Here is a 12,426-nt window from a genome sequence, read left to right as displayed (position 1 = left end):
GCCAAATTATGTGGAGCAACCTTAAATCTTCTGCAAAAAGAAATATAAAGCAGTCAGTAGCGTACAATGCTGCCAGTGCTAGTAGTACGACTGTGCCAACACAGTCCCATACATCGTACTTGAATTGCCCCTTGTTGGTGATGAATACAGTCGTGGTTGATGTGACGGAGAGCTGGCAGCCATGCTGCACAGTGCACACCGGGCTACTCGACCCCCCCATCTGCCCCGACCTCTACCTAACCAGGGTCATTCAGAGGCAAGTGCCACGACATGATATCGTCAACCCTCTTCCTCAAAGTCTCCTGTCACCACTTACCACTACGTGAACGAAGGTGTCAATTGCGATAGATTTCTTGTACAATTATTTTTAGGGTTGGATTTGGTCATAGTACAAAAATTCGCACGTTAAGTAAAAATAAATCATAAAACATACTTTTCCTGAAGAAGACCAGCTGGCTGTACTGATGAGATTTTTTTACTCTCTTGGCAACAGACTATTCCTATTGTTACTTTTCTTGATATGTGGTTTTTATGGACGTACACAAGTCAGTTTGGACATTTTGTCAATTATATAAAAAAAACACTGATCTAATGCAAAGCTTATTTTGAAGCTCATTTTCACCAACTGTTAGACTCCTTTGAATCCTGGCTTTGTGCAGTAATCACGTAATGGAATAAGTGCGTTGACGTCAGGGGTGACTTTAAAAGGGTAGTGAATGCAGCGTGTGTTTTGATATTGCTTCCACAAAATTACGAATACCCTTATGAGTACATTTTAGTTATTCATTAACAAATGTTAAAAACAAATCTTAATTACAATTTTACAAATGGTCATGTTTATTATTGGCACTACGCTCTATAATGCAGTCTCGTTACACTTTAGAAGTTTACAAGAAATTACTCCGTGGCAAAATGGATGGTATTTTCCAATAAATCTGTAGAAAAAGCCATCATATTCAGATTTATTTGACCAAACAAGGGAAGAAGATTAATATTTGATGACGACTATATTCGTGGAGTCACGGACTTACATTTTGGCTTTGAATAGTCAATTGAAAGCAATAATATTTGTAAAACGGGGCTTTGTGCAACTGGTCTTAAGGCTGCTCTTGTCCCTCTACCCTCTTCAGGTGCCTGTCCGTGCCAGTGGCCATGCGAGCAATGAACAGGAAGGCACTTGAGATCCAGGCATCTGCGCCCGAGCTGCAGTCCCGGCCGGAGACTGCGTCAGTGCTGGCCGCCATGGCCTCAAACTTGAGCGCAACGTTGGAGAACCTGGCTCGCCGCTCGCCTGAATGCGTCCCCCCACCTCCAGTTCCCAGTGGCACCCCCCCGATGCACTATAGCAGCACAGCCACCGTACATACATCCACCCCCGAGTTTGCAAATACACAATCTGCCGCATACTCTGGCTCTGCGTGTCCTGCCTTTCCTACCGGCATGCACTCTCACAACCAAAACCATCTTCACCAACAGAGCAAGGCCATCGTTCCCGGAGGGCAACAGCAAGAGTCTTTACTTTCACTTAGTGATGTGGATCTTTGCAAGGTGGCACAAAACCCAATCCTAACGAGCCTCCTACAAGTGACGGGTGGGCTGGGTGTGGCACCTGCTCTGGGCACTCAGCAGCAGCAGCCCCACAATGCGCAAACGCCATCACCGACCTTACCCACCAACACAAAAAACCATCCTATGCTGTTCAACCTACTTAAGGACTTCTCATCTCCTTACTCTGGGTCTGACCGGCCAAGTAGCCACAATACTGCAAGCCCACCCAAATTAGAAGTGTCGGGTAGGGTCTCGAAGTCCAGAAAAAAGTGGCGGTCCCGCTCACACACGTCCCCGAGAGACCAGAATGAAGAGTTTCCAAATGAACTGTGCTCAATGGATATGGAAACAAATACCGAGATATTCGACATAAATGTTGATGGCACGGAAATGGAGCGGCAAGAAAGCGACAGTGGTGGTGACACGGACTTTCCGAGCTCACCTTGTGCTCACAAGCCTGGCTCTCTTGCACATAGCTCCCCGTGTGCACAAAGATCAACGCCACCATTGCCACATGTGCACCTTCCCTTGCCTGGCTTTTCCATAAACTCGCCCCATCCTGCACAGCAGCAGCAGCAGTCAGTCTCCTCCCTGCCTCTACCACCTTACACCAGTAGCCCTCATCCAGCCTTGACATATCCAGGTGTTTCTCAAGCTACCGGACTTCCAAACCAGTTGCAGCAAGGATTGGCCAACATGGTTGCCAATGTACCAGATTTCCTCTCCGAGATACCACTGCGTCCTGTGAGCGACCCCCAAGGAGAATCTGCGCATGTTCCTTCCAGCCACGTCAGACTTTCATCTCCTCTTGGTATTGGTGTTGCCCACCTGCCACTTGATGGGACAGAAAAAGGAAGTAATTTGCTTGCAAAGTGTTTAGCGCAATGTGGGTCAGTGTCAACATGGGATTGGCAAACGGTGAGGGAAAAGGACAGTTGCATGTCTCCTGCAGAAAATGTGCCGAGGACTGAAACCTTACCTCTTGACGCAGAGGGGTTTGAGGGGCCGAGCACAGCCACAACGACATTCACAGATCCCTCCCAGTTCCTGTCAGGGGCTGGAAGTGGTGGAGATGAAGATTCTCAATCTTTCCCTGAAGCACTCGATTTTAACAGCGACGCACTTAACAATGCAGAACCCGTCGGCAGCTTCATGGACAACTTGCTTGATTCAAACTCTCAAGGCGGTGAGAATGAGGAGAAAGGGCTAGTTTTTGGTGTGTCGGTCACAAAGGCAGAAACGCAAGCATTCACCAGTGCCGATAGCAGCAGTAGGGTGGAGGTGGCAACCGATGGCTCGCAGTCAGCAGTCAGTGTCTCTCACTTGGACTTTAGCACTGCAACGGGTTCAACATCTGGACAGGAAAGTAAGGTGTCCAATATTTTGTCTGAATCTGCACCCACAGGGCATTTAAAAACGGAGATGACTCAGAGTTCAAAGGATTCTTGCAAGTTAACGGAGAAGTCCGGCACAGCCAGTACAAACAAATCAAACATAGGCAGCATTCAACGTGGTGGCAGCAATTACGATGGAAAAGGAATGAAACGCAGCCGCTCCTCTTTACCTGATGCTAAAGCAAAAGATAAAGTGCTAAAGCACAGGCGCCTGGATGGGGACGGCAAATCCACGTCACACAGCATGGCTACGTGTCGCTCGTTAACTCCACCAGCAAACATTGGCAGTGAAAAGTCACCTTTGGCACTTCCAGGTCGCTCACAGACCCCTCCTGCTAGCTCGGCCCCACGAATCCCAAAACTTACCATCCAACGCTCAGCTGGCGGCTTGACTGTAAGCAAGACTTCACACAGTGGCTCCAGCGGCAGCAGCAAGCCTGGCACTCCACATATCTCTTCCTCCTCACCACTCAGGCAAAATGTAGGCAGTAAAGTCCCCTCTCAGTCTGGTCCAGCTTTTTCCACTGCTACAGCACGGGGGCAGCCTGGAGTGAGACTGACCTCTCAGAGCTCCTCTCCTCGCCAGGGCGGCCCTCAAATTAAAGTCAAAACCAGCAGTGGTGGAGGCAACAGCAAATCAGGAACAGGAAGTTCTGGGAACAAACCTGGTCCCGTATCACATGCAGCCACGGGCAACAATAACGGCAGAGGTTCTGTGTTTGTGTCGTCATCGCATGGGAGCAGCAGGACTGTGCAGATGGCAGGAAAGGGTTTATCCCATTCATTGCCAACAAAGCAAGGTTTCTTGCAGAAGCAAGGCAGCGGGCCCGTAAGCTACGGAGGTGGTAGCAAACTTGTCAAAATGAAACCTATAGTAAAACCCTCTACCTCCGCATCATTGTCTACAAAGCAAACCTCCTCTCCATCCCGATCCAAAATCCCCATGACGTCCGACCACTCTGCTGCTGTGAAACACACCCCTAACATTGCCAAGAGCCCAAAAATCCGTGTGCTCAACACTTCTCCAGCCTCAAGTGCCAATGGTGGCTCAGTTGCGAACCCAGAATCCAAGCCGTTATCTTTTACAACTACATCGCAGCCAATCAAGTCGGGCTTTGCTTCCCAGGTACCAAGTGGGGGGTCCTCACCTGTAATGTCAGTCGGGGGAGGTAGCTCCAGCAAGGTTGCGAAGTCATCAATTCGCCAACGTAAGCCCTCTCTAACAGCTGTGATTGACAAGCTAAAAAACGGGGTCACAGCAACTGGAGCTGGATTGGGAGGGGCAGAAGAATGTGTGGATTCAAAGCCAAGTGAAGATACTGCTCCAAGTTCCTCTCGAGCACAGCCAGCTAATGGTGGCCTTGCACAAACAGTACCGAGCTCTGCACCACAGAGAATTTCACCATTTAACGTTTCTGTCAGCAAATCTGACCCACACAAGCGCAAGGAGGTTGAGAGGGAGGGCAAGTCTAAAGTGGTGCTGGGATCTGCATCTTTGTCGACAGCATCTACTGACGGTCTCAAAAAGACTTTGGAACCAAAGGTCGGGAGTAGTGGCAGCAGCAGTGTTGGGAAGATAATAATCTCAAAGCCTGATGGCGAAGGGTCTCCGAGCATCAAAAACAAACCACCGACTTCAAAATCTGTGGACAGCACCAACCAAGCAACCAAGCAGGGACCGGCGAGTTTGAAACAAGCGTATGGATCACATTTTATTTCTGAAAGTTCTACCCCCAAAATGGACCGGCCCTCGCCGAGTTGCATCAAATCGCCAGCATACCCACAGCCAACAGGTGACAGCTGCAGCGAGTCCGAGTCAAGCTCCACATACGATAGCTTGAGTTCAGAGGATGGAGGTAATTTGCTCATCGACCTGTCGGGAGAGCGACCTTCTAAGAGCAATAAAAAAAGGAGAAACAAAGAAGTGAACCATGCACAAGATCAAGAAAAACTACACCATAGCACACAACCAGAAAACTACCCCAAGTCTCCTCTTCTCAGCGAACAGCCTCCGTTATCCAACCTGTCTTTCAGATCCGGATCTGGTACCTCGCAGCAGCCGAGCCCATGCGTGATAGATGATGATCTTATGAATGAAGCTTTGATTGGCAGCTCTACGTGAAGTTATAAGCTATAGCCTAAGTAAAAGCACTGTGCAAAATCCTTTTTCATCCTACTCTCCAATATTTATGTGGGTAATACTGTGTAGCACTTAAAATGTAAAATAGTTAAATGGAAAAGTCCAACTGATGTTAGGAAGATTTTTATTTTTACACCTTTGGACACTAAGTGTGAAAAGGCCTTGTAAATTAGCTTGGTTTTTAATTAAACCCTGAGCACTTTTGCTAGTTTCCCTATACACATGCAGTAGTTAGGCTTGTTTACATGACAGGCATTTGAGTAGTGAACATGCGTCCTCATTCCAGTACCACTATGCATTGCTGCATGGTTTACAAGGTGTGGTGTGTGAGTTTTCAAGGTTCAGCTGTGTTTAAAAGTTATGCCTCAGTTTGTTGGAAGACAACATAAAAAAATGTATTTTAATGAATGTTTATATTTGTATGCATAAATAAACTATATTGTAATTACACATAAATTAAAGCTGTTTGTTACTGTGATATAAAACGTCGCAATGTTTTCATATAGATCTGTTTATCGATGCATTTGAGACTTGACATGAGGATTTTCCAATTAATTTTTATTGCTTTTCGCATTTAAACTTGGCACATTTTCAGTGTTAATGTATATTTGATTATATTTATACTCCGAATTTTATGGTAGATATGGCAAATCACACAATTTCAGTTCCAAACTTGCTCGAAACAAAATTACTGCTTCACAACCTGTCGCCAATAAAAAAAAAGTCCAATGTGGAAAAAAAACACCTGGCTCTTTTCACTCATGCAGTCTTGGAGAGCTGAATGGCAAGAATATCAAAAACACAATGTCCATATAATTTATTTTTTACACTTCAGTATTGTTTAATATGTTAAATTACCACGTGAGAACATTCTATGTTGTCCATTGTCCTATTCGCATTTAATTTCCAATATGTTCACACAAGATCAGTGCAATATTGTCTCGAGTCAGTCCAGCTTGGCCCAGCAGTGCTTCACACCTCTCACGTAGCTGCTGAAACCTGATCTGCAATTCATTCCATCCAACGCTCCCATTGGGGGTGCAATTGTGGACAGATGCCAGCTCGCTTTTACAGAAATCCACAGGGTCGCACTCATTTTTGTTCTCTTCAGAGTATGCATCCATGCCTTGTGTCCACGGGGGGTTGGCAAAGCCACTGCCCACAACTGGTGGACAATCCACATCGCGTGCTGTAGATTGTATGTCCATGCTCTCTAGGGCCTCGCCTAGGTCGTCGGTATCCATGGTGCCATCGCACTCTGCACCAACGCACGCCATCATGGCCTGTCCCAACTCGCTAAACGCAGCCTGCAGTTCCTTTAGCTCTCTCCTTGTGTCCGAGGCACCAGCGTTCTGATCGTTCCACGACTCCAGTGCTCTGCAATGTGTACGCATCTTCGATTTGGTAAACAGCACAAAAGGTACACGTACTCTAGAACACAAGCCATCATTACAGCCCGCAACATTGGCGAACTTAAGCGGACTGAGTGCCCCCCCCCCCCACCGCTGAATGCTCAGCTATTGTTTAAAGTTTACATTAAACGTATGCTCCCCCCATCCCATAATTTAAATAGGGTAAAGCTATAGGTATGCATGTGGTCTTTAAATTGATGCAATTGTTTTCAATGACGATTATCAATAATTGTAACATAACTGCATAATGACCATTGTGTTGACCACAATGTGATGAGTTTAGTAGTGATTGCAGAATCAGTGATCTCATTGTGATGGTCAGTGTGATGAATGTTATATGATGATTGAGATCATTACTTTACAATAATGATGTGATCGTGATGATTTACGATTAATGTGTTAGTACTGTGATTGACTACCATATAATCATGACTGAGTATTGTTGAAGACTGACGCACAAAGAAGCATGGAGAGGTGCATGCTTGGAATTATTGAGCCAGAAAGGAACACGTGGATTAGACAACATACGAAAGTTATGGGACAACATGACTTAAGAAAATACAGGGACTCCTCTGCTTACTAACTAGTTAGGCTCCAGAGGTCTGTCCGTAAGTCGATTTTTTCGTAACTCCAACTTGATTTAATTATGTCGTACGCCATGTACACTAAACGCGGGGAATGGCTTGAAAAGTTGTATAATCTCCTGTAAATGCCACTGGTGCTTCATGTGCTGCAAATGTAGATGCCACCACTGCCATATTTGCACGGCGGTTGAACTTATGACTGGACATAGGGCAAGTTTGTTCCCATCTCTGAAAGTTCTTAAGTCGAATGTTCCTAAGTAGAGGAGTCACTGGGAAGTGGGATTGTGTTGGACAAGATTTACAATGAAGTAGCAGCCAAATGATGTCCAAAGTCGAGATGGAGAAATCACAGTAGCTCACATACTTGATGCACCGCAACACCTTCGGACAGCGTCAGATAGCGATGGGGTCGGGAGGCCTTCAAGCAGTGGATTGATCATGACCGATGATGATCTGATCGTGATGATGAAGATGACTGCGCGGCGTTTACCGCAGCGCCCCACTCAGCTGCCACGTGTGAAACGCCCTCTCGACCGCCCGGCCGAAGCCCAGGTTGAAGCCGTTCTGCAGGGTGGCCTCCTTGCCTTCCTCCAGGCCAGCCACGTAGCCCTCCTGCAGGGAGTTGAGGGAGGATAGGAGGTGGTGGTGGGGGGTTAGGCAACCACCTGGAAAGGGGGTATGTAGAGCACTGTATAGAATATCAGGGGTGGGGAACCTTTTTTTCTGCCAAGGGCCATTTGGATATTTATAACATAAATCGCGGGCCATACAAAATTATCAACTTAAAAATTAGCCTGTTATATTTGGTCCAACATTTAATTAAGTCACCCCTAATGTGATGGCTGGAACTGCTTCTCTTTGGTGTGTGATGTTAGCTGGTATTGATGATGTTGCTACTCGCAACTGCTTTTCCAGGTTTGCGCCTGCGGTTGCCTTGGCAGGGCCAGACCAAAGGGGCTGTCCATAAATGACGTCACGCGATTTTGAACGATTTTTGACCCCCCCCCCTCCCCTCTAAAAAATATATAAAACATGCTTCAAATCGCTTTACACTATTGTCATTGTAGTGCGTATTTAATGTGGCGCTGCACTCTGATGTTGTAGGAGAAAACATTTATTAAAAAGTCTATATAATGAAGTAGAACGTGTTGTCTATGTTTATTTAAAGTTGCGCATTTTGATGTGACGTCACATTTCTCAAACCCCCCCCCCCTCCCCAGGTGCGTGACGTCATTTATGGACGTCCCCAAATGATTTCGCGGGCCTTTTACGGCCCGCGGGCCGGACGTTCCTCACCCCTGGTGTAGATGGAGGTTTGGGTTAAATGATGACGTCACCCTGCTGCTCTATTTAAGACCGGGAGCAGGTGGAGGGCTTCACCATTCTGGCAAATTGCCCGATGATGCTGGATGTAATTACCAGCGAAACGTCGTACTCAAAATTGTAAATGATACTGATTCACTCTTAAACACACCGGTGGGCTAAATTAGTGAACTATTTGTGTTTTGTAAACGTAACATACTTTTTACTGTTTGGCCATGTCGGGTGGTGGAGGGTTACAACACATTTATAAATAACGCGATCTAACGCAAACACCTTTATTATGAATATATGGAGGTTATGGGTTAGTGCTTGGGACTAGTTGGCTAGTTGGTTAAAGGTTTTGAGGTAGGTATAGTAGTGCTAGTGACTGATCGGCTAAATGGTTAGTTATGAGCCATTGGTCGATATAGTACTCGTGTGGCTGGTTGACGAGTTGATTACGGTTATGGCTAGTCGAGATGCTTGTAGGATTCTGGCTATGGTTAGGGCTAGCACTACTGACTGTCTGGTTGGTTATGGTTAGGGCTAGCACTACTGTCTGGCTGGTTGGTTATGGTTAGGGCTAGCACTACTGTCTGGCTGGTTGGTTATGGTTAGGGCTAGCACTACTGACTGTCTGGCTGGCTAGTTGGTTAGGGCTAGCACTACTGTCTGGCTGGCTAGTTGGTTATGGTTAGGGCTAGCACTACTGACTGTCTGGCTGGCTAGTTGGTTAGGGCTAGCACTACTGACTGTCTGGCTGGCTAGTTGGTTATGGTTAGGGCTAGCACTACTGTCTGGCTGGCTAGTTGGTTATGGTTAGGGCTAGCACTACTGACTGTCTGGCTGGCTAGTTGGTTAGGGCTAGCACTACTGTCTGGCTGGCTAGTTGGTTATGGTTAGGGCTAGCACTACTGTCTGGCTGGCTAGTTGGTTATGGCTAGCACTACTGTCAGGCTGGCTAGTTGGTTATGGTTAGGGCTAGCACTACTGACTGTCTGGTTGGTTATGGTTAGGGCTAGCACTACTGACTGTCTGGCTAGTTGGTTAGGGCTAGCACGACTGTCTGGCTCGATAGTTAGTTATGGTTGGAGTGAGCATGACTGTCTGGCTAATTAGTGAAGGTTTAGGGCTCGTACTACTGACTGGCTGGCTGGTTGGTTTTGGTTAGAATGACTTGTCTGTCTGGCTGGCTAGTTGGTTAGAATGATTTGTCTGTCTGTCTAAGTTAGATTGACTTGTCTGTCTGGCTGGCTAGTTGGTTAGAATGACTTGTCTGGCTGGCTGGCTAGGTTAGAATGACTTGTCTGTCTGGCTAGTTGGTTAGAATGACTTGTCTGGCTGGCTAGGTTAGAATGACTTGTCTGTCTGGCTAGATTAGAATGACTTGTCTGGCTGGCTAGCTAGTTGGTTAGAATGACTTGTCTGTCTGGCTGGCTAGTTGGTTAGAATGACTTGTCTGTCTGTTTGGCTAAGTTAGAATGACTTGTCTGTCTGGCTGGCTAACTAGTTGGTTAGAATGACTTGTCTGTCTGGCTGGCTAGTTGGTTAGAATGGCTTGTCTGGCTGGCTAGTTGGTTAGAATGACTTGTCTGGCTGGCTAGGTTAGAATGACTTGTCTGGCTGGCTAGTTGGTTAGAATGACTTGTCTGGCTGGCTGGCTAGTAGGTTAGAATGACTTGTCTGTCTGTCTGGCTGGCAAGTTGGTTAGAATGACTTGTCTGTCTGGCTAGTTGGTTAGAATGACTTGTCTATCTGGCTGGCTAGTTGGTTAGAATGACTTGTCTGTCTGGCTGGCTAGGTTAGAATGACTTGTCTGTCTGGCTAGCTAGTTGGTTAGAATGACTTGTCTGTCTGGCTAGGTTAGAATGACTTGTCTGTCTGTCTGGCTAGGTTAGAATGACTTGTCTGGCTGGCTAGCTAGTAGGTTAGAATGACTTGTCTGGCTGGCTAGTTGGTTAGAATGACTTGTCTGTCTGGCTAGTTGGTTATAATGACTTGTCTGTCTGGCTGGCTAGTTGGTTAGAATGACTTGTCTGGCTGGCTAGCTAGTTGGTTAGAATGACTTGTCTGTCTGGCTAGGTTAGAATGACTTGTCTGTCTGTCTGGCTAGGTTAGAATGACTTGTCTGGCTGGCTAGCTAGTAGGTTAGAATGACTTGTCTGTCTGTCTGGCTAGGTTAGAATGACTTGTCTGTCTGTCTGGCTAGGTTAGAATGACTTGTCTGTCTGTCTGGCTAGGTTAGAATGACTTGTCTGGCTGGCTAGTAGGTTAGAATGACTTGTCTGGCTGGCTAGTTGGTTAGAATGACTTGTCTGTCTGTCTGGCTAGTTGGTTAGAATGACTTGTCTGTCTGGCTAGGTTAGAATGACTTGTCTGTCTGTCTGGCTAGGTTAGAATGACTTGTCTGTCTGTCTGGCTAAGTTAGAATGACTTGTCTGGCTGGCTGGCTAGGTTAGAATGACTTGTCTGGCTGGCTAGGTTAGGATTAGAATGACTTGTCTGGCTGGCTAGTAGGTTAGAATGACTTGTCTGTCTGTCTGGCTAGGTTAGAATGACTTGTCTGTCTGGCTAAGTTAGAATGACTTGTCTGGCTGTCTGTCTGGCTGGCTAAGTTAGAATGACTTGTATGGCTGGCTAGGTTAGAATGACTTGTCTGGCTGGCTAAGTTAGAATGACTTGTCTGTCTGACTGGCTAGTAGGTTAGAATGATTTGTCTGTCTGGCCAGGTTAGAATGACTTGTCTGGCTGGCTAAGTTAGAATGACTTGTCTGGCTGGCTAGGTTAGAATGACTTGCATGGCTGGCTAGGTTAGAATGACTTGTATGGCTGGCTAAGTTAGAATGACTTGTCTGGCTGGCTAAGTTAGAATGACTTGTCTGGCTGGCTAAGTTAGAATGACTTGTATGGCTGGCTAGGTTAGAATGACTTGTATGGCTGGCTAAGTTAGAATGACTTGTCTGGCTGGCTAGGTTAGAATGACTTGTCTGGCTGGCTAAGTTAGAATGACTTGTCTGGCTGGCTAAGTTAGAATGACTTGTATGGCTGGTTAGGTTAGAATGACTTGTCTGGCTGGCTAAGTTAGAATGACTTGTCTGTCTGGCTGGCTAGGTTAGAATGATTTGTCTGTCTGGCCAGGTTAGAATGACTTGTCTGGCTGGCTAAGTTAGAATGACTTGTCTGGCTGGCTAGGTTAGAATGACTTGTCTGGCTGTCTAAGTTAGAATGACTTGTCTGGCTGGCTGGCTAGCTAGTAGGTTAGAATGACTTGTCTGTCTGGCTAGTTGGTTAGAATGACTTGTCTGTCTGTCTGGCTAGGTTAGAATGACTTGTCTGGCTGGCTAAGTTAGAATGACTTGTCTGGCTGGCTAAGTTAGAATGACTTGTCTGGCTGGCTAAGTTATAATGACTTGTCTGGCTGTATGGCGAGTTGGTTATGGTTAGAAATCGTGTCTAGCCGGCTAAGGCTCGCGTACTCCGCTGTCTCTGCGTTCCCTCCCCGCTCCACGTCCCTTCGGCCACGCACTCTCCACCACCCCCCCCTGCTGGGCGGCTGAGCCACGCGGCTTTCACCCGGTGGGAAGGCGACCCGGGCAACGTCCTTCGTCGCCAGGCATCTTGACGACGATGGCCCGGGCGACGAGACGAGGGAGTTGCTGATGGGAGTCTCGCCGCGAGGTGTACACGGGGGAGGAAGGACACCACCCCACCCCACTCCCCTTCCTCACCTTCTCTCTCTTCGCCATGAGGCCTCGCCACTCCAATAGCCTCAGGTCCCGCTCGTCTCCCTCTTCATCGAACACGGGGTCCTCCTCGGCCTCTGGGGTCCCGGACTGCCGCGTCCAAGCCATGGATGGGGGGACGCTGGGAGGGGGGGGGGCAGAAGCAACACCGGGATCCGCTTGGATTTGCGGGGATAGCGGAGGGACGGGGGAGGAGTGTTGTCGGCGTTGCCTGTGTGTGGTGGCGTTGTCGTGGTGTGCGGCTTTGTGGAGCTGTCACGAAACGCGGCTCATTCATAAACAGCGACACCACGTGGAGTGGAG

The 12,426-nt window shown here is 47.3% G+C and overlaps 2 protein-coding genes across 3 annotated transcripts in view; one reads left to right on the top strand and one right to left on the bottom strand.

The window, feature by feature from the left end:
- MED1 (mediator complex subunit 1) overlaps positions 1 to 5,826 on the top strand; it is a 27,103-nt gene extending 21,277 nt beyond the window's left edge. For both annotated transcript variants that reach the window (XM_032946182.2, XM_032946181.2), the window contains 2 exons: positions 151 to 256; positions 1,131 to 5,826. In XM_032946182.2, the coding sequence (XP_032802073.2) occupies positions 151 to 256; positions 1,131 to 5,064 (4,040 nt within the window). In that variant the 3' untranslated portion in view covers positions 5,065 to 5,826. The remainder of the gene's footprint in view (positions 1 to 150; positions 257 to 1,130) is intronic.
- On the bottom strand, positions 5,626 to 12,426 carry YAE1 (YAE1 maturation factor of ABCE1). Its single transcript, XM_032946185.2, has 3 exons — positions 12,109 to 12,426; positions 7,569 to 7,690; positions 5,626 to 6,459 (listed from the first exon to the last, which is right to left on the bottom strand). Exons 1-3 carry the CDS (start codon positions 12,229 to 12,231, stop codon positions 5,982 to 5,984), a joined length of 723 nt encoding a protein of 240 aa, XP_032802076.2. The 5' UTR covers positions 12,232 to 12,426; the 3' UTR covers positions 5,626 to 5,981.

This window comes from Petromyzon marinus, chromosome 4, assembly GCF_048934315.1.
Source record: "Petromyzon marinus isolate PM22_M1 ecotype Great Lakes invasive population chromosome 4, UKy_Petmar_22M1.pri1.0, whole genome shotgun sequence".
Taxonomy (NCBI): Eukaryota; Metazoa; Chordata; class Hyperoartia; order Petromyzontiformes; family Petromyzontidae; genus Petromyzon; species Petromyzon marinus.
The sequence above is the reverse complement of the archived record's forward strand: the minus strand, read 5'-3'. Positions and strand labels throughout refer to the sequence as shown.